The 27,232-nt window shown below is 39.0% G+C and overlaps 2 protein-coding genes across 3 annotated transcripts in view; both read right to left on the bottom strand.

Moving 5' to 3' along the window:
- Positions 1-10,046, bottom strand: part of c18h8orf34 (chromosome 18 C8orf34 homolog) — a 70,541-nt gene extending 60,495 nt beyond the window's left edge. Inside the window, exon 1 of the mRNA XM_041969042.1 lies at positions 9,427-10,046. Within this exon, the coding sequence (XP_041824976.1) occupies positions 9,427-9,495 (69 nt within the window). The 5' untranslated portion in view covers positions 9,496-10,046. The remainder of the gene's footprint in view (positions 1-9,426) is intronic.
- Positions 10,047-14,167: 4,121 nt separating this feature from the next.
- prex2 (phosphatidylinositol-3,4,5-trisphosphate-dependent Rac exchange factor 2) overlaps positions 14,168-27,232 on the bottom strand; it is a 92,970-nt gene continuing 79,905 nt past the window's right edge. For both annotated transcript variants that reach the window (XM_041968578.1, XM_041968579.1), the window contains 5 exons: positions 23,995-24,061; positions 23,433-23,623; positions 20,238-20,340; positions 16,928-16,995; positions 14,168-15,163 (listed from right to left, as the gene is read on the bottom strand). In XM_041968578.1, coding sequence (XP_041824512.1) covers positions 15,118-15,163; positions 16,928-16,995; positions 20,238-20,340; positions 23,433-23,623; positions 23,995-24,061 — 475 coding nt within the window. In that variant the 3' untranslated portion in view covers positions 14,168-15,117. The remainder of the gene's footprint in view (positions 15,164-16,927; positions 16,996-20,237; positions 20,341-23,432; positions 23,624-23,994; positions 24,062-27,232) is intronic.

Below are 27,232 nucleotides of genomic sequence, written 5' to 3'. Positions count from 1 at the left end.
GCCAAATATTGCCATGCCAAGATTTTGGACATAACTTTTGGCCATAACTTGTAAAACTGTGCAAGCCACACAAGCAATTTAAACATTTCACTTCAAGAAGAGCTATAATCAAGCTAGTTGTTGCAGTGACTTAGACTAGGTGAACAGCAATGCAACCTGCAAATTCAAGTTAAAAACTTTTTACAGCCTTTAACAGCCTAAAGATAAAGCTTATCAGCTTCAGACAACAGATATGCAACAGAGACGCTGCTATGTACTAAACTCTTCCACAGTTAGCATTTGAAGAATATGAAGATCCACTCAGAGTGGAAATTTGTGACTTACTCCAGAACAGTGAATGTAAAATGCAAGCCCTGTTATTAAACTATAGAAATACATTTCAGTGGCAGTGGAGAGAAGTTAAGTTAAAAACATGTCCCCATCCCACATGCTTTACTACTATAATGTTTAAAAAAAAAACAGTGACTGGCCTGCAATACATGTAAGCATGGTTTGGGAACCCTCCAACTAGATTAGTCTCTTTATTCCCAATGACAGACTCAAATTTGATTTAATCATCATCATGAAAGGAAGCAAAGCAGTCACTCTCTTGTCTCTGAATTATGAATATCTGAAGAGATTACAGGCCAGGGTGTGAGATCCACAAAAAAGGAGGGGGGGAGCTTTTTGGTCATAAATAAATTATGATACTGAGATTGCTACTCAGGGATGCATGTAAAAGCCAGAAACTTGATCAACAAAAAAGAGCCACTAAAACTGCATGAAGTACCTGATCTCCCCTGATCTACTGTCACCAGAGATGTATTTGTGCCTTTAGACTGAGACTTGGGATGGTTTGCAATCAACCAACTCAGCAGTTTCTCATACATACATAATGTGCAAGATAAAAACAACCCTTCACAGTCCATGGCATACCAGAGAAGCTGTACTCCCAAAACAACCAATACATGAGTCAGGCCTTACTTAGCTGGACCTTGGATATAACACATAACAGACAGCAAAAAGAGATGGAACAGATTTCTACCTCAACCTACTGAACATTTGCAAAGATGAAATTGCATATAAAGTACTGTCTAGGTCAGTGTTTCTCAACCCTGTATGTTTTAGAGGTAACCCTAATTTAACACGCCTGAATGAAATGAATGGCTTGTTAACAGGCTTGCAAAGAACTGGATGAGGAAGTTTATTATTCTGAATCAGGAATGTTGGAATAGGAACACGTCTAAGACATGCAGGGCAGTGGGTCCTGATGACCTTGATTGGGAAACAACTTGTCTAGATACTGATACCTATCAAGTCCCAATGTTCATCTACAAACAGCTGTTAAAAGCTGATGAAAAGCTAAGAACCTCCTGTATGAGGTAAAGTCTGAAGGAAAGGAAAAAAGATGCACATTCTGTCAGTAATTTAGTGGAACTTATTCTGGACAAACAATTAGGCTGCATCTCAGCATGTTAGGTTGACCTGCATGGTCAACGTCGAAAAAGTGAAATTGAATGTTTATCATGACTCCCAGTCAGTTAAACAACATGAGCATTAAGAGTCTAGACTTGAAAATCAAAATAATTGTATCTTGTAGGTCCCTCCCCCTCCTTCTCTGCTGTGCTTCAGTTCTTGCTACAGAAGCAGAGGAGGGAGTTATGTTCACACAGACTCAGCAACCAGGAGCTGCCGTAACATATACCAGTACACCTGGCTCTGACTGGTCATTTTCACTGATATATATATATTCACACACACATACATACATATACATACATATATGTGTATATAAATATACTGTATATATATATATATATAGTTTAAAGTTACTCTGAGTTACAGTTATACCTTTGGTTTAGTTGTGTTCTATTAAGCACCCAGATGTTATTGTGTGAGTATTTTTTGGGTAATAATAAAACCCGTCTTTTTTGAAGCCACCTGTGTTCCTTGTTCTTCACCAGCTCGGTCCATCACAGTATCAATAGATCAGTATGTTGGAAAGTCTTTCCCGGTTGCCTGCAGGGCTGCACTACAAAGACCCTGAGCAAAGCACATTAGAAGAACTCCACAGCAAAGCAAGTCTTCCACGTGAATAGAAATACGATTCGCTCAGAGAAATCAATGGGCAGAGGTGAAGCCATTTAACTTTAAGTAGCAACACAAGACTGTGCAGCTAGCTGATAAAAATTCAAACCAACGTTATTAGGTAAAAGCAAGTGCAGAGTTGCCACAAGCATTCCTCTTTTTTTGAAAACTAATTTGAGGCCTGCAGTTCTCACTGTAACATTAACTGAGATCTTTGTTCACGCAAATACCAGGCTTTATATGAATTATAAAGTGACATCCAAGAATGATTTAACAGATACTGATCTATTGATCTTTTAGGAGTATCAGTTTTTGTCATTCACATTTCTGTTATTTATATATCTTTTTATAAGATCTCCTAGGTGCAAATAAAACAATTTAAGAAGAAAAATCCTGATTTAGAAATAAAATAAAAAGTTGGAATGGTGTGGCAAATGCAAATAATGAAGGTAAAAAATATATATGCAGGGTTTGGATGTTTACGTTGACTTTCACTGCAGACAGTCTGAATCTCAGATATTTCATGTTTAATTTTCTTCTTTAAACTTGTCCATGTAAAATGTATTCCTGTATTTCAGGCATCTCAAAGCCCGGTCCTCGAGGGTCACCGTTCTGTAGATTTTAAATGCTTCCCTCCTCCACCAGACTAAATTAAAATGAAATAGACTTATTGTGAAGTTTTGCACATTGTTCCTTTAATTTAAAGCAGGTATGTTGAAGCAAGGAAACATCTAAAACCTGCACGGAATTTACCCTGGAGGGCCGGAGTTTGGGATCATTGCTGTAATAGACGGGCAACATTTTACCACATTTTAAAGTTACCATTCCTTCTCACAGCACTTCTGATACTGAGGATACCAAGAATTTTAGGTGTGAGCAGCTCAATTCTTCCTGAAAACACATCTTAAAATGTGCAACATTGGGCTTGAATTCTTTTTTCTCAAAATTTCCCAAATATTTTTAGCAAGGGATGAGCCCGGAATGCAAGCAAGCCAGCTCAGTGTCCATACCCTCATCTTCCTCAGCCATGTCAAAGTATTTTAATGTGTGCATGGGTGTTGTCTTGAAGGCAGCATATGTTTCTCTAAAATCTACTAGAACAGCCATTACAAAAGTGTAAATGAGCTTTGCCAAAGACACAACCCCAGACCAAACCATCAGAGACTGGCTTTGGGCTCATACTTGTTTAAAGTTAATATAAGACTCTTTTATTGCCCTCTTCTTTTACACAGTAAAGCTTTAGTAAGTGACCTTTGTGAATGAGCATCTGAATTATAATGCTTGACAAAGCTGTCTCACAGTAATCCATTGTCTGTGGTTGTATCATCTACTTATGAATCACAGTTCTTGATGCAGTACCATTTCGAGGGGTCAAATATTACTGGTGTCCAGCTTAAACATGCACTCTTCCCTTTCACACGTCTAAATTCTAAAGTGTTTTTTATATATATAATAATATATAATATATATATATAATTCACAACAGAACATAATAAATATATATATATATATATATATATATATATATATATATATATATATATATATATATATATATATATATATATATATATTAATTATGTTCTGTTGTAAATTAAATATGTTCATTTCTTCCATCCATTGCAACGTTTGAGTTTTGGTGTAGCATACTTTTTAAATGTTATGAAATTTAAGTGCCGTTTGCATCTAATCAGTAATAAAATTATACTATTAACAAATTCTTAAGACCTACAGTGTATCCACACTACTGAAGTCACTGCAAAAGTCTGACTTTGTATGGAAAATTATACCAATTATTTCACAGAACAGTGCTGTAATTCAACACCTTTTTTACTCATTCCAGTTCAACTCAGTCACATTTTTCTGATCTGGGCTACTTAATCCAACCACTGTTCAAGGAGAACCCTTATATTCCCCCCTGATATGACTGGCAGATCACAGCAGGGAAGAACATAAGAGCGGGTATTATGCTGCTTGCTGATTAAGGCAAAGACTGCTTCATTTTCTATCTACTCATCCTGTTGCACAGGTTTAAATGTCAGGAGGCTGCTGACAGATCCTGCAGATTGCCTTTCTATAGAATGAAAATGAAATAAATCTACGGATTGATATGATGGCAAAAACAAAGAAAAGGGGTGCTTTTCATGGTACAATTTAAATAAACATACATGTGCTTTTTATTTTTTCTAAGGACATTAACAAAGTAGCACTTTAACTTAGAATCTCATTAAAAGAATTCTTGATTCATGCAGCACAAAAATTAAAGGGTAGAGTTTGAAGCCAAAGTGAAACAGCTGGGTGATTGGGAAATGTGTTTGACAGAAGGTCCAATTTACCTAAAGATGTCACAATAACTCTGAGTGCAATTACTCCAGGTATTATGAAAGGCTGCTTGACTTTTTGGGGGATATTCATTCACTGTTGACTCAGCTAACTATCTGTGCAAAGCAACCATTTCATTAGCGAGGGGGAAAAGAAAATCAATTCTCTGGCAAATCATAAGCTGTGTCTCATCAGAGCAAGTAAATGAACCCCCACTCGCACAAACTCACACCATGTCGTACTGCAGCTATGCACTGGGGACGAGAAAAGGAAGAAATGGGGCTTTGCATATTGGTGTGAGGAGAAATAAAATATTACAATTATAAAGGCTCAAAAAGTGAAACAGAGGACTCCTAATTGAAATATTCTATATTACAAACTTGTAGCATTATACTCAAATATATTTTGGCAGATCTTTTTTATGAGTGTGTCAGTGTGGTGCAGTAGTTGCCATAATTCTTTATAGAGCATTTGCTCTCTGTTACAATTGTGGCAGCTAATATTTCACCCTATTTGTCATTATATTGGTTTCTCTTTTATACACTTGTATACTTTTTTTAAATAAATATGGCACAAAAAGTAAAAATTTCTGTTCGAGCAACTGGTGTTGGATTACATATTGTTAAAAAGCCCGATTAGTCATCTTTACAACAAGGTACAACTTGTAAAAATCAAACTTCTGTGCAACGAGTAACAGCTTAACATGTGGGTAATAAATGTACCAAAATGCCATTAATTATTCTCCTGTTGCAGGATTCGAAATACATTTTTTAAGTACTAGTGCACTGAAATACAGTTTTTGAGTACTAGTGCACTGGTACGCATGGCAAAAAAATTGCTTCCACAAAAAATAATTCAGGTGCAAAAACCAAATTTGTGATATATTAACCTTAAATTTAATCTTACAAAATCTAAGCAGCTGTACCTCAGGAGGAACAGCAAGTATCTTCCAACTGGTAGGTTGGTGGATTGATTCCAGGCTTTCCTTGACTTTACATCAAAGTGTCCTTGGGCAAGACACTTAACCCTTGCCTCCTGATGTATGAGTGTGTGTGAATGTGACAGGTAGTGTAAAGCGCTTTCAGTGGTCAAGCTGACTGGAAAAGTGCTATACAAGTCCATTTACCATTGAATGAAACTTGGGGCCACTTGGGACCCCCATGCCACCAGGGGACCCCCCAAGTGCATATGAAATGTCTAGATATTTTGATTTAATGAAAAAATTGGGAACATATCAGTGAATAATTTAAATAAAAAGAGTAATACACACAAAAAGTCAATTTTATACTATTTTCATCATGGTTGCATACAAAATAATTCTGGTTTGATCCATCCATGCTGCAGGCTACTGTCTTTGTTACATGCACAGTTTTTAGAACCATGGAGTGCTCTAGAGTTTCAGTTATGTAAAAAGTCAAGGAAGAACCAGCTTTGGCTGTGAGGGACTGCGCCGTAATGACCTGTGAGTGCTTTGGGATGGGGAAGGAGCCCACGGCAGCACTGCTGCTCATTGAGAAGACTAAGAACGATGTGTCGTTTCAAGTCAGTCTCCATTAGTCTCCAATAACACTAGAAAAAGTAAAAAAAAAAAAAAAAAAAAAAAAAAAAAGAGTTGCTAGGAGAGTCTTAATACTTGATAAATATAGCAAAAGTCACTAAATTAGCTACACTGCAAATCACCGTCTTTTTCCATCAAAAATCAGGGGCACTGCTCCAATTTTATGTGCACTGCTCCAATTTTATGTGCACATGCACATGATATTTTGAGCCCTGTGTTGGTATTTACTCTTGTTTTGAGTTTCTTGGTGATTGCATCTTTTCAAGAGTTAAAAAAAACAAACATATTGGCCATTTTCATACTTGATTAGTACATGAGTACCATGTGGAAGATCCTCACACAGCCACAACAGCTCCTACTTATGCTGGTCACATTTAGCTGTGGGATAGCAAACCATTCCTCAATCAGTAGTTGTTGAAGGTCAACCAGCATGGTTGTCTTTGTCACTTCATTCCAAGTCTGTCTATCAGTTAGGTGCCAGTTATACATCTGTGACAGCAACACACCTGGCAGCTCCTGAAATTCAAAACAAGAGTGAATACTGTAATATTGTAGAGGATGCTGGCCTTTTTTAGGGGGACACAATCCTAACACTATCCAGCCTTACAAGTTACACAGCACTGTAAGGCTTTCCAACAATGTATAATATAAATTTATGGGGAGAAATAACCAAACACATTTTTTTTTACTTATTTTAAGTTTATATTGGACATATCTGTACTGTATGACATTTCAAATCAAGTAAATCACAGACCTGTAGACCAGTGCTTTCTAACCTTGAACCTGAAAGACAATTGTTTCTACAGAACAGTTGTACCTTCTACCCATCACCAAGCCTGCACAGGTGTCTCCAAGCTCGCATGTCAAAATAAATTACCTTTAAAAGCTCTATTTACCCCACCTTTCCAGAACAATTACTCACACTTTCCCTGTCATAAAAAACGACTAAATGACCAACTTGAGCTTTCATACTTCTGTCCACAGATGAGATATTAGATGTGTTGTTTGGGACAGCCCGTAACAGGTTTCTGGTTTTATTCAGAATCTTGTAACAGTAGTTGAACAGGTAAATGTCCCATGAAAGTACGTTTGGCTAGTCTATTGATGATTTAATTTTTTTGTTGTTGTTTTAAATTCTACAAGAAATATTATTTTAACCCCAAGTCAGCTTGAAGCTGAGCGATCTCATCTGAGCAAAGGCATTTCACGTCCATTAGGCTTGAAATATGGATGTTAAATACTCATAATTCATTTGATAAGCATGCATCCACATTAGTACAGGACTCACTTTTTATTCGGAGCAAGTTCATTAACAGAGTAAATTGGTGCAAAATCTGTGTGTAAAGACACATGTTCTGTGCCAGAGCAGCACATCTGCTTTAGCAGTGAATTTGTTGCAGTTCTTTCACATTTTTCAAAATCCTGTTTGTGAATGAGGCACTTTGTGGGTATCTTTGCACTACATGTCTCTTATTCCACTTGGTCTCATTGTAGAGGGAATGTAGTATTCCAATTGCCAAAGCTGATAAAAAAATATATATATAAAGCTGAAGCTGCAATGATAAATGAGAAGTTCAATCAAATCTGTCAGTAAACATTCATGTTGATAGACAGCAATTTTAATTGTATTTGTGTATTGTAGTTGTGGAAAGCCCTCTCTTAGAAATGAGACACTATGTTTCAATTAGTTAATCTTGTATAAATAAAAAGGAAAAATTAAATACAATACCATCATACACCTAAAATTTTAAGGTAAGCTTGCAAGCCTTGTATTGATGTTATATTGCTACCAAACTTTCTGCAAGCTCCTTTTTGGTTTGAGCAGTGCAGCAGAACAGTTGTATTATTACCTCTGCTGCAGTAAGTCTCTACGCTGGATCAGAAGCAAAATTACAATGAGAATACCAGTCTCTCCTGGATTCTTCTGAAAAAAAAAAGTTTTTTTCTCTGCAGCTGAATGCACTTGGATTTTCTTTGGGGCAAAAAAAATAATATGGCCAAGGGTTATCAAGTGGAACAGAAGGGTAGCAATGAGTTCATTTTCTCATGAGGGCAGTTGAAGACCCAGGAGAATTTTCCAATACTATCATCTTGCTACACCTTCTTTCTGCTGCTGGCTCCCCGTGGAAATCTACAAATTCACAACATACTGGTCTTACAACTCAGGACCCGTGCCTTCTTTTTGTGCAGCCTAAAGGGCCTGTTTGTTAACTAAAGAAAATCATGTTAAACAGCATTTAAACAACTCAAGCTTATTGATGTGCTTTTGATCAGCATCTCCTCTGCCTTTCACTTAAAACCATCCACAATTGTTACATAAAGGGCAGCCAAATTAACCGTGCAAAGACGCCCAAGTAAAGCACAGGCAGGAGAGCAGAAGTGAGTGAAAGAGGTGAAAGAGGAGTATGGAGCGAGGAAAAACAAACATGAAAAGCAAACAGAGGCCCATCATTGTGCAGTTTAGCCTCACTGAACTGCTTTGGCCTAACCAGAAAATGTACTGCTCTCTTCAGGGAATGAACTGCATGCTAGACCAGGAGTCTCTGTCCAGGGTGCTGAAACCATCCTCATCGCTGCTCTTATATCTGCTTTACATGCACACATTTTGTGCTTCTTCCACAAACTCATCTACAGCACAGAAGTGAAACGTCAGCACACTGCAAAACACATTTTGTGAAAATGAATAAATACAATGCCAGGCATCCCACTATATCTTTATTTGCTCTATAGTGAAACTAATAAAAAAACAGCAGCTTATCCAGCAGTTACTTCTTTGCAAAATGTTAACATTTTAAAAGAACAATGTTAAAACTCCCCGAGATGTTGCATTTCAAACTGGATGTTTTACTGATATTCCTTTTCACCTGTGCAGTCCTCCTTTCAAGCTATTAGTTCCCTAGTGAAAGGTGAGGGAAGCCTTTTACTACACCAGGCTGCTTAGATGTCACCCAGGTAACATGGGATGAGCATACACATCCCTTGACTGACAGACAGCAAGGCTGCCTGTGTCATCTGTAGCATTTAATGCAGTAAAGCCAAGCCTGTTTTGCAGCCTGGATTCTGATCTGGCTTCCCTGAGAAGCTTTAACTTCAACAAACTGCAACAGTGTTGACTCAAGCAGTGGCAATGTGGCTAAATCACAGCCTTCTGAAATGCAAATCACTAACAGAGAGGCTAATGTTGGACATGTGAGGGTAAACACAGCAGTCAGCTTTTCTTTATTGGCTGCATGTAGTGCAGTATCATTCCAAACAGACCTTTCTGGGACGTTTCAGGAAGGTATCACTCAGGGAAGCGTGTGGTTCTTCTTCAATTTCACCAGTAGATTGATTCAAGTAATAACCCATCAGAATATTTCCTTATTAACTCTGACAGCTGCTGATGTGCGCTCGTTACTGAGCACAAAGCTAGAAATAAAATGGGTTAATGCAGTCTGGTGCAGTAAATATACTTCAGAGTTGTTAATCTGTGCACTCACCTCAAACAGGGGTCCGATTTTATTTTTTTCCAGATACGACTGAATTCTTGACTGTTGAGGAGACGCCATGAAGAAACTGCTGTGCCTCACTGGAGCTTTTAGCAGAATGAAATCACGAGGTGAGCCGGTGGAGTCATTCGTCCTTCGAGAGGCGTCTCGGCGACTAATTTGTGTTTTTAAAAAAAATAAACAAATAAATAAAATTTAAAAAATGTCACCGAAGCGGGCTGCAATTGAGCCGCGCTAAGTTCAGACCGGGTTTGCTTCAAGCGCGGGGAAGGCGGCACTGAGACCGGCTCATCGCGGAGAGTCAGCCTGGGACCTTCCCCAGCTTGTCGCCTCGCTGACTCTCTGGCTGTATCTCCTCCGAGGAAGCCAATGGCACAGCAGCTCTGTGACAGATTACAAATCTTCTGCTCACTGGCTGCTGGTGTTAACAGTGCCACCGCCACTCCCATTTATCCGCCGGGCTCAGCTCAGCAGCAGTGTTCAAGTTCAACCCCTGTCTTCCACCGTCCACATGTCCACCAGGTTCTTTGACAAGATATAGCTACTGACCCCCACGTTTTCTATGGGTTAAATAAAGAACCTCTTTAGGCTGAGAAGTACAAAGCTTACATCAACTAGATTACAAAAGCACTAAACATTTTATCACTTCATCAGGAACACCTGTTTAATTGATTGTTAACGCAAATAGCTCATCAGCCAATCACATGACAGTAACTCAATCCATTTGGGCATGCAGACATGCTCAAGAAGTTGAAAAAGAGCGTTAGAATGTGGAAGAAATGGGATTTAAGTGGCTGATGGTCCTGGTCTGAGTATTTGAGAAACTGCTGATCTACTGTGATTTTCAAGCACAACCTTCTCTAGGGTTTACTGTGTGTGGCAGTTGTCTGGGTCAAAATATCTTGTTGATGTCAGAGGTCAGTGAAGAATACACAGACTGGTTGGAGACAAGAAGAAAGAAAAAAGATATCAGTAATTAAAATAACCACTGGGTAAATCCAAGGTAGAATAGCATCTCTGAACAAACACTTGGGCTACAGCACCGGTTCCACTCCTGGAACAGGACACTGAGGCCACAATTAAGATAGGCTCACAAATTAGACAACAGAAGATAGAAAAACTTGCCTGGTCTAAAGAGTCTTGGTAGACAGATGGTAGGGTCAGAATTTGGTATAAACAACATGAAGCATGGATCCATCATGCCTTAAAGCTTATTCACCAGCTGTGAGTATTTGTTCATCTTCATTTCTTTTTTTGTTGTTTGTCTGTATCATAAACCTTCTAGTTTATGTTTCGAGAGTGGAGGTGTGAGGGACTGAGCCGAAAAACCAGAGGGGCACAGGGAATAAAACAAACAAACAAACAAAAAAATCTTGTGATTCAATTACACACAGAGAAAAAAAAAGTCATAATAAGTTTGGGCTTCTAAAAGAGATCAACAAAACAAACATCAACATTGGGAATTGAAGCACCAACTGACCTAACAAACTGACACGCGAGGGAAACATACTGGCTGAAATAAATCTAAACAAACTACAACAAAGACTAAACTCATCAGTACAATGCTAAACAGTAACCAAGTAGGGAAAAAAGAACGCAAACCATCAAAACTCTCTAAATAAAGCAAAAAAATAAAACAAAGCGAACCAATAGAGAAGCTTAAACCCTTCCTACACTTTCCTTAGATCTAGTGAAATAGTCCAATTTAAGGAGCTCCAGAGGAGCCTAATTGTGTGACCACTCCCACATAGCAGCTCCGCAGGAACTGGTAACTCAAACGGAAAGTATATTAACTTAAAGCAAACCAAAATAACTAGGTGACAAAACAAGTTAACTAAATGTTTCCACCCAGTCAGTCAACCACCTTGCCAAAACTTAATAAAAATGTGAAATATGAAAACTGGTGAATAGTGCATTTATTTAAATTGTTTGTTCATTTAAGTGAAACAAGAGTTTGGTTACCAGACCTTTGTTTAGTGTGTGGCTGCTCATGCTGCCATCACAGGAGGTGTTACAGCCTGTATGGCCAAGGAATGTTTGTTGTAAACATTCAAAGTTTATGTGTGGTTACAAACAGGTGATTCACTGGATGGACTGGCTGTGGTTCTCATTGGCACCTGGTTAGATGGTCTACTGTCCAGCCGTATCAGTGTCTTGGCTACTATTTATCTATGTTGCTGACATCCATCATATGGTAGACTGGAGCAGTTTACCAACTGAGAATTTTGTTCTTGTCTTTGTCATTGTGATTTTGTTGTTTTAACTGGACTGGGTAAACTACTGTGTGTGGAAAGCTTTGGTTTGGCCCTGCCATCTTTTATGTCATAACTACTGGCTACTCGTAATTAATAGAATAGTGTCTTGTGCATATGTGGATTTTGGATTTTTTTTTGTCATGGTCACCCCAGCAGTAATTCTTTAACTTGTTTATTTTGTTTGCTTCTCCTGACTCCTGTTTTCAGATAGTTTTTTTTCTTTTCTTTCTTTTTAATTTTTCTTTGGGTTTCACTTATCAATAAATTATGTTAACTTAATCAGTTAATTCTGGTCCTAATGTTACTATCTCCATTTCCCTAAACTGAGCCAGGATTGTAAAATACACCATGTCACAAAGCTCAAAAGAACTCAAACTAGCTTCTTTCTTGAACCTGACAATGAGTTCACTGTAATCAACTGGCCTCTACAGTCATCAGAGCTCAATCCAACAAATAGAGCACCACTGGGATGTGGTGGAACAGGAGATTCTCATCATGGTTGTGCAGCCAAGAAATCTGCAGTAACTGTATGATGCTATCTTGTCAATATGGAGCAAAATCTCTGAGGAATGTTTCCAACACCTTGCTGTTTCTATGCCGCAGAGAATTATGGCAGTTCTCAAGGTAAAGCACTGCCGTAATCAATCCTGGTAATAGCAAGTTTTATATAGCTGCATGTGAGTTTATAAAAAATAAATAAATTACTGTGGTTCAGTCAATCCTATATCACCTTGAGGCATCCCAAGCTGATACAATGGTGGTATACTGCTTACCTCTTTTTACTTGTCTACTGTAAAATCCATCTTGTTTACATTCCCAATTCATTGCTCACTGTTGCTTGGTCAGGCTGCCAGCCTGCTCCATGGGTTTTGAAATGCAGGCAGTTGTCATGTTTAGATGCCCAGGGTTTCCCAAGCTGGTCCATATAGTCTGTTACTGGTCGAGGGTACTTTACTTTAGAGCAGTGGTTAGAGTAGTGGATCCCAACCAAGTGGCAACCTACGCTTGTAAAATGTGAAGCCTATGCAGAAGTGCAAAAAATTGAGTTCACCCCTCATCCACTAGGGGCTGGCTCCAAAACAGAATCTATCCCCATAGACTCCCATGTTTAAAAAAATAACTTCACAGCAGACATAAACATGTTTAAAGCCTGGTACAAAAATCCATTTTAGGATTAATAGGTCAAGTTTACCTTCATGACAAATGTGAGGAGGGTGAATTTTTTTTCTAACTCATCCATTTGGATGTTATTTATTCTTGAAATCCAGCATAATTAGGGGCGTGTCCTTTTGATTAGAGTGCAGCACAACCACGGTTTTTAGCCTGCTAACAGCGTGCCTTAGCTTTAGCCCGCCCATCTCTGTTAGCTGGTTAGTTACAGTTAGCTCGGTTAGCTGTTAGCTACAGGCAGCTCGGAGTTTTATGGGTGTCAGTCATCCACCCCCACCTTCACAGTCCCCCTCTCAGCTCCTCCTCTTTGCCCAATTTTGGATTATCCAGGAATGACGGTACGTGTGACGCTGCCAAGATGGTGATGATGGGAACGCCCAATGAGCTTTAATTCAGCTCTTCAGAAACCTACGGGTGATGTCACGGAGGCTCCGTCCATCTTTTATATACTGTCTATGATCCCAACGTACTTTCCTTGGAGACTCCCTTCATGCAAGTACTAAAAACCATACTTGGTTTTATGCTTTAAAATGTGAGAGTCTCACCATAAATAATGTATTCTGGCTGAGTCCTGTCCTTCCATATAGCCAAAGCAAAGGTAACTTAACATATAACCTTACTTTTCTTTTTTTTAGTGGGGAAAATGTGTGGACATTAATCACAGTGGTTTTTAATGTTAAAAGTCTCAGGGACCCCCTGTGCTCTTAGGGAGACCACCTTTGGGGTCCCAGACCTCAGGTTGGGAACCACTACTTTAGAGTAACAGGCAAAATGCACCAGTAGCAGTCCCCATACCCTGTGTGTTGAAAACTGATAGAAAGTCTCCAAGTGTCAGTGGGTGATGGGTTGGGAATAAGAAAGTTGGTTTATAAACAAACACCTGCACCTGTTCCTTAATTGCCCAGTCTTTTCTAATTGGTCAGCTCTACATACCCCAGCTGGCACAAGCCACTATTTTGTATGAGCTGTTTGTTTTAATGTATAGTCATGGAGGGAGGGGCAACTGAAAAAGCATTTCACTGGATAAAAATTTAGATCCACCCCCAAGTGCAAGTCGAAAGAACATTGTCGTGCATTAGGGAAAAAAAAAAAAAAAAAAAAAAATACTGTTAAAATACCCTCCTAAATGTGTATTATGTACATTTGTGCATACATTTTACATACTGAACATTAGTCTAAATGGGGGATAAAAGGAAACAAAAAGGATCTCAACACTTACCATTACACTGATTAAAAAATTAAATATTGGCCTATAGTGTCCTGATGTATTATTTTATTCTCATGAACAAAAACACAACAATGCTACCCACCGTTATCTGCTTTAATATGTTTATACAAACTGTATACATGTCAGCATTTAAATGCTTCAAAGAAAATATAATGGGAAATAATGTGTAAATGTAACACCACTGAAACTTAGTGATGCATTTCATAACCTCTTTTTATTTGCATAGTCATGAGCTAATCATTCACTCTACAATAACAATGACCAATCATGAGTAAGAAAAAGATGCTTTAATCCTCAGCTCTGTCCATACGAAAAACTGAATAATGCCTGTGGGTCTACCTCCTGAAAACTACATAATACTGATAAACAATTGAGAATCCTAACATGCACGCAGCCCTCTTGTAAATCCAAAGGCAGTGAGAAACAACAGAATGACTGATGATGAGCTGTTTTGCTAAACAGGCATATTTACAGCATCACACAGAGAAACACACGTTCAAATGTTTAAAGCAATACTGACAAGACTGATACAGCAAGACAATTATGAACAGAATGAGACAAAAGGCTAATTTGTATGATGCCAAATTACATCCAGTATCCTTTTAATCATCATTATCTTTGCTTACTTCATATGCAAATTAAACTAATACATAAATGCAAATGTCCATCATACAAAACAGAAACCCAATTCTCAGTTCATTATATGAAAACAGTGTGCTGATAGGATTCATTTGATTTCACTGAACTAATGCAACTCCCTTCTACTGGGGTAATCATTTGCTTTCTCTTCATTGTCTAGAGTAATACATTATAGCATAAAAAATATATGTATAAAGTTCAACAGTGAAAAATATAAAGTATTAAAATACTATTTACGGCTTGAAATTTGTATTTACACTTTAGGCAGCTAGTCATGACATATAAAACGTACTGTTTTTAATTAGGTTAACATATCGGTGGAGGAAAAACTTTGATGGCGGGCCTCAAAGCTTCTCAAGACTTCTTCAGTATCTTCCTGGATGCAATGCATTATGGATCACCATCTGGGGGTGGAGGTTGGCACAGCTTGTACAACCTGATCAGAGAAACGCACATACAACGTGACATTTAATTACATTCAACATGCAGTGCCTTAAAGGCTTTTAAAATGTGCAGAAACTTATATATGATCTGGTGATCGGTTTTATTTCTCCAGGCTGCAAAGCTGCTTGAAGACGGTAAATGAAATTTAACTCCAGCATATATGTTGCAGAAAACTACACAATGAGATTGTGGTCATTATTACAATGAAAGGCTGTTTAGAGGGTGATGATGAAAAATGAAGTGTATGGTGGTTGTAGATAATGTTTTGCATGAGGGTATGCTTATGAAAAATGGAGGATCACACTTATAATGCAAGAAACTGAAACAGCCCTTTCATGAGTTGACCTGAATTTGGAAGCAAAAAGAAGCAGTTTTGGGATCTGAGAAAAATTAAAACAAGTTGTAACTGATGTGGCTTTTCCCCGGTGGAAACTGCTGATGAAGCGCAATCAACCGTGGAGTGACAACAAAGTTACTTGTTCTCTCTCTGACAGGTAATTTAGACCTCTACTACACCAAAGAGAAAGTGCTTTGCTATTTCCGAAATGAAGTCCATGATGTCATGTGTAACCTCACTGAGAATCTGACACATTTCTTGCATCCTAATGTAAAAAAATGTGTCCTTGGTATCACATCTGTATTGTGATCAATAGTTCAAAGGAGCACAGGATAAATTCTCACTAAAAGTTTTTTTTACCCATACAAGTGGAGTACATCTTCCCACAAAGCATACTTACCTATTTTGCAGCAGCCACTTGTGCAGCAACAATGGTGACACAAACCTTCAGAGTGCAGTCATTTTGCTGCACTACCACCATGTCTCAACACTAATCATCCTGATATCTTAATTGTATTTGTCAATTTTACTAAAAGGTTCAAAAGGTCTGACTCCTCTCACAAAATCTATATGTCATAACTAAATGTCTGAGTCAGTCCCTGCCCTCCACTTTATAGCTGCTGAGTGTAGGTGCCTCCCTTCTAATGTGCATTAAAGGTGTAATTAGCTTCAGTTTTGCTCAAAATACACATATATACATAATAATAATTTTAAATTAATTAATCTCAATTAGGAAATTAGGCTCTGCATTTTACCCTTTTATAGTAGACTAATAGAGAGCTGTGGTATGACATATGACACATGCTCATGGGCCACAGTGGTTAACCTTTGTTGCCAGCCTGGGGCCATCAGCCTAGTTCCTCCAGACCCAAGCCCACCTCTGTAACCACTGGGTTACCATTTCCCCTCATACCATTATGGTAAATATAGATTAGGCAGAAAATAGATTAAAGGAGCAGAATTAAAGCAGACAAATGCTAAACCTTGTTTTCTAGGAATTCAGGAAAATAAATAAAAAAATTATTTCTAAGTTTCTAGCAACAGCTGATCCATCCTGCACATTGGTTTAGAGGAAGTTGAACCTATTCTTCAATGTAATTCAGTTTTAACTCTGAGATGTTGGTGTATTTCTTCTCAGGCTGTGCTCATTTCAGCTTCTATTTCATTTCTTTGGTAGAACAACTTGTTTGATTAAGTCATTCTCTGTTAGTTGAAGTTTGCAAGATAACAGTAACAAATGTTATGAAGCAGAAAAAAACTCAATTTATATAAAGTCACATACTGAAATGGTACATGTAAAAAGCCCTTGAAAACTCAGTAAAAACTAAAGTGCTATATATTGCATTTTTAACTCTGCCTCATAGTTGGGAAATATCAGAACTTCTGTTGAACTCAATCAGGTCTTCACTGCACTTTTACCTTGGGACCGAAGATGGTGTTCGATCCCTCACTCCCAGATTCTTGGCAGAATTCTGAACCCTCGCCCCCTGAGAGACAAACAGACGAGAAAAGTACATGGTATCATGATTCAAGCTGAAATGCTGCCATAAATAAAAACTTAAAAAAATAGCAGCCGGCAGAGGAGGTGCTAATTAAAAACTTAAAAACATAAACTAAAGAACATTCGAGCCTTCTGAAATCTCAAAGTGCTTTAGCAAATAATAACTGCACAGAGGTAAGATGGTGATTCAGCTTTTGGAAAGGATGAAAATGCTGAGCAATAGTTCTAACTAATTACTATCTGGCATTATATGTGGTGTGCTTCCAAAGATAACTTACTGTTCTATCTTTCACTCAGTAGGCAATGGAACATTTTCAATCATGGTCAAACTCCTTATAGACCCACTGGTTCCTTTCAGCTTTTATTACAGAATATATGTAATTCATGTCAGTAGATGCAGAAACTCAAGAACACCATATGGCAAAAGTCCACTGGGCCTACAGCAGAGCTGTCACTGGACATCATCTAAGGCAGACTTCTGGTGACAATTCTTTCCTAATGATTTGAGTTTTCCCAGGTGAGATTGCTTCCTGTCAGGTTTTACAATAACTGACAGTCAACCACAAAAAGAAAATTCTTATATACCATGCTGAACCACGTTTTATAAATGTTGTAAAGTAGATATATTGTGTAAGTGGACCTCCTGGAAATGAAGCTATTTTCTAAAAACTATTTAAACTTTTTTGAAGATCTCAGCAAAAGTAGCCCACACAGAACAAGATGAATGGAGTGTGTCTGTCTATATGTTACAGAGTATAATTATATTCAGTCAGTAGCCTCTCTTCTAAGTTCTTTTAAGTTTGCTGGCTTTGCACAGCATCTGCAGATCTGCCCCTTGTAGGAAAACAGAAGCCAGCTTCTTAATTTATAATAGAGACATAAACACCTGCACTCACAGATACACACTTTCTACGTCAGTGCTGCTCACCCGCGTAAGCAAAAGTGCAAAATCAAATTTTTCTGAAGAGGTCATCACTGTCCGCAGTTTCAGAAGGGAGGGAGCGTCCGGCCGCAAGTGCATTAGCTGACCTCTCTCTTACAACTCTGCAGTCTGGTGTTTTAGTGTCGGCCCAGTTACGTCCAGGTAACACGATAGGATCAGCAATTATTCAATTCCTATCACGGCCATCCGTTCTGATGCCGCCAGACAGAGATGCCCCCTAATGTCCCCGAAGGACGCAGCAGCCAAAGAAGATCAAAGTTGAGTTATGAGATAGCAAAAAAACAGAGACCTTTTTGCTGTGTTTCCAACAAGAAGAATCTTTATTATTAAATCTTGATTAAGCCAAGAAGGTCAAAACTGTATGAAACCACCAGTTAAAAACAGTGTCTCCTCTTCCAGGTAGTCTGTTTGTTCAATGACATAAACCCCTCAAAAGATACTCTAAGTAACATAAAAGTGAACAAAAAATTATATGAGTTCAAGTTTGATGTGGTTTGGGGTCAAGAAAAAAGAAAGACTTTCACATTTTTATGATCACCTTCCTAAAATCAAGTAGATCTTCCTCATGCAAAGCGAGATCTGAGCAGTCAGGTAGCAGACAAAACCCTCTGGAGATGTCATGAAGTGTCTGGTGCTGGGACATTAGCAAACATTTTTTGTGACCCTCTGGGTTGCGATCTGGCATCTTCATAGATGGGACTTACTTCCTGCAAATGCTATCAGGTTTCTTTATTAGTCCTTACTCAGCTGTTTTCTAGAGAAATCCCTTGCTTCATAATAAACATCATTTTACTGCCACTTTAAAAACACAGCATGTGTGTTTTCCCACTTCTGCTTTCCTTGTAAATAAAATCTATTAGCTGATTGTAGATCATCTAATGTGCGTAAAACTGAAACTTAATATCCCACTGAGGGCTGAATAGGATGAAAATATCTATATGTCTGGGCTTGATGACTGGGTTTTTTGGGACCAGATGATGCACTGAAACCTTTTTCATGTCTTAGAGTGAGGAAGATAAGGTCAAGGAAGCAGACACACACATCAAATCAGACTTTTCTCTGCTTTCTATCTGGACTAGATGTCTGCTTAGTGCTGTTGAGTTCAGTGGTGGTGAAAGAAAATAGAAAATGTCTAATGATGAAGAAAATTTTGTTCTGGCAAATCCACACAGAAGGAAATACCTGTAACGTTTCATTGTCAGTAAAAATGACCTTAGATCAGGTTTACATCGTCCAGACAGCCATTCCATTTCTCCAACGCCATTTCTAGTAGTTCTGCAAAATTTCAGCCTCTTGACTAATGGCTCCACTCATTGCAAGCAGCTCCATAACCCTTACTGCCAGAACTTTTAAAGAGAGTCTGAGCTGCAGGCCAAGAGCTGGTCAAAGCTGGAAGCTTTTGAAGGATAAAAATGAGTTTAGGCCAAAATAAAAAATGATGGAAATTCCATTCTTGACCTGAAACATACATGCAGACAAACAAGTCTGACGCAAACAACCTCCAGATGGTCTTTTTTAAATTATATTTGGTGGAGATTTTATGCTTTTATTTTACAAAGCCAGCGAGGAAAGTCAGGAAGTAAGGGAATGACATGGTGTGGGCAGCTGGGAAACAACGACAAGTTGCACTCTAATTTTGATTTTTTAATTCACATTCTGGCTGTAGTGTATATGTGAAAAGAATGAAATCTGATAAAAGATGTTTTACGTTAATTATGCAAAGTGAGCACAGTGTAGCTTTGACACACTTCCAAACAGTAACTGAGAACTGTGAGGGTAGTCAGGATGGCAGGCAGTGGACTAAACCACCTGTCTCAACTGGGATTTCCACCAATGTTGGACTCAGTCGAGCCTGTAGCTCATTTAATAACTGAATACAGGAATTGAGCAAAGTATTGAAAAATACTGTATGTGCAGAGACATTTTAGATAAAAGCCTGTAGCAGAAAGATCAGGAGGCTGTGTAGAAGTAAAGAAAGAGGGTGTATGCATACAGCGTCATGGGACGCATCAAATATCCTCTGCTTATTTAGTCTTTTGGGGTCTCTGTTGCAGCCAGAAAAGCCAGTACTTCCTGTTTTTTTTCAGTATTTTTTCATTTGAATGCAGATAGATTTTTTAAAAAGCTGTTGTCGATTGGCAGACAGTGGCTTTGATATTAGATTTATACTACACACACAACTTTCAACGTGCATGCGACAAGAATGTCTCAATTAAAAAAATGTAATCCAGATGTCTAGATATTTTGTACACAGTTCATGGGATGATGTAAAAAAAAAATTGTACCTGTTTCCTCATGACATCAGTGGCCTGCATGATGCAGCGAGGGGGAAGTCCGTGGTTTCGAGCCAACAGGATGGCCTGCTCCAGTGTCACACTCAGAGTGCAGCTGTTGATCAGACAGAAAATAAGGGGCTAGGTGATAATATACGCTTGTCTGCCTGCACGACAGGTTCTCACTAAGGGAGAATGGGTGAGTCCCAAAGAAGCCTTTGATAACACCAGATTTAGTTCTGGATCTAAAAAGCTGTAGAGTCAAAAATATTATTTCTTTTCCACATTGAAAATATAAAAGCTCAATACAATATGGAAAAAAAAAACCTTTCAAAGAATTTATTCACAGACTGCAAGAGACCAAAAAATAAAAGCTCAGCAGAAAGCAAAGACGTGTAACTCTGGCCTTCATCCAAATTCAGAATGTTGGCCAAATTAATTTCAGTCTGATCCAGGACCACATTTTCCTCCTTTTGACACCTTGTCATTATCATCACATTCCTCCTACTTGGCCTTTGCTCATCTCATCACCAATGAATCATTTTTCTTGCTTTCCGCTGTTTGTTTTTTTTTTAAGTCAGTGAGCAAACATGAAGCATACGGACAATAAAAAGCCTTCTCAAATTTGCTTTGGCTTGAGCAGAAGGAGGGTTCTGATACTGGTGTCAGCACATTAACACCAGCAGTGATGCTCGTAGCAGCAGATAGAAAAAGGGTCCAAGGACAAGTCGGTGCACCTACAATGGCTGAGGTGATATGTTCTCATTCCTGTAAGCGTGTGTAAAAATGAGTGTTGACATGAGTTTGTGATTTATTAGTCTCAGCTAACTTTCTTCCCAGACACATAAAGTAAGTAGACATGCATTTCTTCTCCATCGCCTTCATGCCCACACACTCAAGATAAATCCCTGGAGAGCTGGTGACAAGTGCAAGACTTCTGGGTGACCTTTCTATGATAACAAGCAGCGCTAGAATATCGATCCAGGGTATTTACTGTAAATTGAACTGTCCAACTGTTTGAATTCCATTTAACAACCCAACCATATAGTCACTAAGAAATCTGAGCTGTTTGTTTAATATTTCTTACTCTCACGGTACAGTTTAACATTGACTGAGAATAAAAGCAACAAAAATGAACAGATGTGCAAAGAGGGACTTATTGCTGCCAGACGCCAACACTTTAAGTTAATCAGATCAAAATTTAAAAGATCCCTTGGGCTCTACATGATGTAATAAACATAATGAGCCCAACCATCATCTGAGTGATATCCCTACAGAGCACTGCAAAAGTTGTCCTTTCACAGGCCATCCTCAGAATACTTCAAGCTTCCCACCCGTTTTGAGCCTTTCACACTGACAAATAGGGTGGGGGGGAGTTACCCAAAGAGGATATTTAAATATCTCTTCAGCTGGAGCAGGATGAAGGAGCTGCACAGGATCTGTATGTGTGTGTGTGTGTGTGTGGAGTTGCACCGTTTTCTGTTTCATTAGGGCTGGTGAGAAAGGAAAAGATGATTTATACCCATCTGTTTTATGTCGTTCCAACCCATATTCCATTTACACTCTGTGTTTCTCCAGAGCCAAGTACATACTGACAAATGAGAGACAAACACAAAGCTAGGGGAAGATGGTGGGCGCAGAAAGAGGAAGAATGAACAGACGGGAGGATGGGGAGGATAAAAGAGCATATAAATGCCAAGCATGAGCAGTAGCTGCATTAACAATGGATGAATAATCAACAGAAACAAGGGAAAATAGCAGCTCTTTCACAAAGTAAGCACATTGAATTGTATATGAATATATCTTTTTTTTTTCTTTGTTCAAGATATTCTTCCCCTTTCTATTTTACTCCGCTGCTAGATAGTGAACTCTGCCTTTCTTGTGTTTTTTATTTTTTTTTCGGGCTGATGGACAAAAAACATCAAATATACCCCAAAATATCCTACTTTCACTGTTATTAAAACTCATCCATCAAGCCAATTAATCCAGTCAATGGAGCCTGAGAAAGCTGACACCCTGATAAAGCAATTTCCACATTACTAATTAAGTGTCCTGGCTTCGTGAATTTTAACAATTATTACAGATTTAGTGTGTGTGCTCACTGTTTACGTCCTTCTTTAAAATGACAGAAAAAGCAGTTCAATCCATTTCTATATAATCTGTAAGCAGCAGTAAGGGGGGTGGGGTGGGGGTTTCTGTATAAAGCCTTGACTGCCAAAGTCAATTGCACCAATTTTAAGGATGCTTGCATTTGTGCTTGACTCTCTTGTGATCCCAACTCCAACCTATTCGTCATTCTGCAGCTTTAGAGGGTGAAACGGTACTTAAAGAGGACGCCTGTACACAAATAACCCTAAATATGACAAGGCTTGTCACCTGCTATGTCACGGTACACTTAGCCTGCCTGTCTGGGTGAGTTGTGGCTAGTGTGTGTGATTGCACAGACACATGGGGTGATATACACAAAACTCAGCCTTGTGGGTTAATAAAGTAGCAGAACTCATTGCGCAGACAGAAACTTTCTATTAGAGCTCAGGCAAGCTGGCGGCTCCCTCTGCAGCACTTTATCAAGCCATCAGTCACACACGGGGGAACGCACAAACGCGCGGCTGTGTGACTCTGTGCGTGTGACTGAGACGCAAAGATATGGAAACTGTCAGAAGGTGAAGAAAGAGGGCATCAGAGATGGGTGCGCGGGTGGAGGGAGAGAGTATGAGATGAAGATGAAAGCTGGAAACAGGGATCAGCGGTGACAAACGATTGGGATATTTTTGAACTTATGCATTGATGAATGGTGCCCTCAGCAGTAGGTGAATTAGAAGGCTGTATATAGAATTCAATGAGAATGGAAGTAATTGACCTCGTCCGCTTTTGGAGTTAAGTGCTCTGCCTACTTTAAATCTCTAACTTGGTCTGAAAAACAATGGGCCTTATTAACTACAATATCCTGCTGTCAGTTAATGCAGAGAAATGTGTATTCATAGAAATGTCCACATAGCATGGAGCTGGGCTCGAAATTAAGAGGTAGGCATGGAATAAAAGAAAACATCATCAGGGAAAAATTTGGTATAAAAAGGCTGAGGTAAGAACATGTCATTGCCATAGAAATGGAAGTAAAGTAAAATCACAAGCAAATAATGTATAATTTAACTAGATGTGGCTTATAAAGGGACGTATATAGAGTGATACGTGTGCCCACTCACTCACCGATGAACACCGCTGTTGCACATAACAATGTGTGTGGCTCCCAGACGTGAGCAAAGCTCAGAGGCCACAGTAAGCAGCCCGACTCCAGAAGCCCCGCAGGCGGTGTACTGACAGGCAGCGGTGCGGCGACAGCTGATAAAACTTTCCATCAGGCGGTAGAGCTCATCCAGAGCACTGAGGGGGCGCATTAACTGGGCAGAAACAATGATAGCATGAGTGGTTACAGCAGGTGAGATTTAAATAAATTAAAAATGAGAAGAAAACTAATGTGCCAAGATGGTTGTGAGGAAAAATGATCTGCAGATTGGGAAACACTCGATGCTCATCTCCCAGGTTCATGCAATATTAAAGTTTCAGGCGGTAACTACAGGTAATCACAGCTGGGAATATTTTGCCTATATAGCTTTCAAAAACTAAAAGTGCATCTCCTGAAACTTTATAACACTTGATTTAATTTGAGTCAACTTGATGTGACTGCTAGCTTTTAATGTACAACCTTAATCATCAATTTTTTTTCACCATGGTATCATGGATATGGTGTGAGGCCGTTAAAGATCATTACCTTATCTATGAGAGCGGCTTTGGGTGCAGCACTGGGTGTCATGTTGGACTGATCAAGGAAAAAAGCCCTGGAAAGAGAAGACATTACACATGAGGGGTGACTCAATTTGATATTTGTGCAGCTGTATGAAGTTCACACACACTGCTGTAGACTTGAATTAATAATCAAAGACAGGCTTGTTTCTTTTTTTGTTTTTTTTTTCTCAGTAGCATCACAGTGTGAAATCCAAAATATTTCTCTGCACCATTAGGTCATCAGGAGCACTGGCTGCTTTGCTGGAAAAAGTAGGCCAGCTGCTTATTATGGAGCACCAGCCTCTAACTATCAATCATGAGAGTAACTTGGGCACAGCAGAGCAGAAACACAGACTAAGCATCTCTTGTCCTGGGCATCGCTCCAAATGCTGCTGCCTCATTCATTCATGGAGTAAAGTCAATTTAGAGATGTTTTCCTCTTCCTCCGCAGGAGGCAGCACTGCACTGGCATCCTTATACAGATGATGATGTACTGTATGCCGCAATGAGTCCTGAAGTGGAGAGCTGATGGTGCAAACTCAGCAGTATGTGACTCCATCAAATCTGAGTAATCCGGCAGCGTGCTAAAAATAGGTACACAACACATTAAAGCCCTTGTAATAAAGTCACATACTTCATTACATCTCACCAGAGTCAGTAATAAAATACAACATATTGTACATCCAACCATTTATTTCTCATTTCTGATATCACACGTCTAATAATTAGGGAAAAATCTTTATTAAATGTAGACTTTGAGGGACGGAGATTGTTTACAAGGATCAGTGAAGCACATCTCATTCATCCGCATTGATTCTGCTACTGAGTGATTAAAATCAGGCCAAGGAGCCATTCATTATGAGGGTGGTATTTCTGCCTGGCATAATATTAATGAAATTAATTAATCAGAGTTAGCGGAGTTAATGAGTCCAGATTTCATAGTGATGATAAACCATCTAGGCTGAAATGAAAAGTCACTGACAGCAAAAACTTACTATAGAAAGAAGTTAAGAATATACTCAAAAAAAAAAAAATAATAATAATAAAGGCAACACATAATCATTACCATGTTATTCAAAGTCACTCACTCTTCTGGGATATAAATATGTCCAGTTAGGAAGTAACACTGATTGTGAATCATTTTCACCTGCTGTTGTACAAATGGGACAGACAACAGGTGGAAATGAGAGACGTGGAGGAGGCTGTAGAAGGACAACAACCCAGCAGCAGGACCGATATCTGCTCCTTTGTGCAACAAGGAATAGAGGGTGGTAAGAGGGCCCCACAGCCACAAGTGAGGCCTGTGCTTACAGACCAACACCGTGCAGCCGGATTGGAATTTGCCAGATAACACCATGATTGTCAGACTGGCCATTGGTGCCCTGTGCTCTTCACAGATGACAGCAGGTTCACATTGAGTACATTTGACCGACGTGACAGCGTCTGGAGACACCATGGAGAACGTTCTGCTGCCTGCAACAACCTCCAGCATGACCAGATTGGCAGTGGGCCAGTGATGGTCTAGGGGGGCATATCCTTGGAGGGCCACACAGACCTCCATGTGCTTGCCAGAGATGCCTTGACTACTATTATGTTCCGGGATGAGATCCTGAGACCATTTGCTGCTTAAGTGGAACCTGAGTTCTTTCTGATGCCTGACAATGTCCCGTTCATCAAGCTCTAAGATGTGTTGTTTAAGGGTTCCCTTGAGTCCATGTTTAAAATGGATGACTAAGCCTGCAGAAAACATTTCCTTTAACCATTTAGCTAATAAGCTGAGATGAGCACCTTAAACATTTTACACATTCACTTGTTACAGGTTTCTAGGTTTTAAATCCCGATCTACCAAACTATGCATTAATCTTATGGCATGCTCCACAAAATGACTACAAGGAGAGACTGATGAAGGTTCAGAAGGACCTAATAGCCCATGTAATTGGTTCAAGATGGCCTTAACATTCAAAAGATGATCACAATAAACTTGAGTCATAGAGTGGAATATACACTCTCTACTTTTTATGGTGCATTTAAAAAAAATGTACTGTTTTCCATTTTAGTTTCTGTTCTTTGAAAAGTTTCTGTATTTTCTGTTGTGTTTTGAGAAATATAGTTTTTTCTAAAATAAGCTGTCCTTTGTTTTTATGTGGTGCACCTCAGGGTTGTAAAAAATTATCAAGGCAAATTTAGGTGTGTGCATACTTCCCTGCGCTGTTGTAAAAGGAGAGTACAAAAACAAACCCTTGAGTAAATGAAAGCTTAAACCTCCAAACAGAACATCATTCTACTAGCGGGCCCAACAGACATAACGTGAGAAAAATTCTTAGAGAAATTTATTGATCAAAACATTTTCCTGAAATAGCCCCTCACCTGACTGGTTGCAGGCATAGCCTGTTAACAGCTGTGAATGGACCAAAATTGTCGCTGTTATTGGTGATATGGTCTTACTTTATCAATAAACCACAATGTACAATACAATATGGCAGATAAGAGACGGGTTTGGCATCTCTGCTTCTGTACACATTTATTTATCTCTTTAAGACTGAGTAAAGGACCTTATAGTGCTCATGGACTTTTTTTTTTTTTTTTTTTGCATAGGCAAAATAACAACAACTGTCTTCCTGTAAGAGCTGTTCAGAAAATACCAAGCACAGCACAAAGAACAAGACTGCCTCTCCTGGAGGTCTCTAATGATAAAATAGTAGGATTCAGACTGCAAGTGAAAAGGACCTGCGTTACATCTCCATAACTGAGCCAAAACTTTGGAAACAAAGCACCTTAAGAAACATTTATTATTGATAATGCAGCTTTTGCAACGTTTCAATGGCATACTTTTGCACTAGTTTATATATAAATATATAGAACAACTTTGCCTCTTTAATTCTCCATTTCTTATGAGAAACTCATGACAATGCAAACCCCCACCCACCATCTGGTAGTCTCAGTGCAACAAAAACAGTAGTTATAGGAGTTGTGTGTGATCAGGATTGTCATGGTTTCTTCTGTTATGCAAGCCCCCCCCCCCTTGTATTTTTGCTTTTACTGGAGCTCAAGATCATAGGTGAAGCCTGCCTTTGGCTCTTTAAGCAATGACCAACCACCTGCCGACCACACACACTCATCCAATAGCATTTCTCATAAGGAGCTAATGGAGAATTTGGCTGCAGGCCAAAGATGGCGTTTTCTGTGTGTAGCTGGTTTATTTTACTGGGCCAATGAGAACACTT

Source organism: Melanotaenia boesemani, chromosome 18, assembly GCF_017639745.1.
Source record: "Melanotaenia boesemani isolate fMelBoe1 chromosome 18, fMelBoe1.pri, whole genome shotgun sequence".
NCBI classification, from domain to species: domain Eukaryota; kingdom Metazoa; phylum Chordata; class Actinopteri; order Atheriniformes; family Melanotaeniidae; genus Melanotaenia; species Melanotaenia boesemani.
This window is presented reverse-complemented; position numbering and strand designations above follow the sequence as displayed.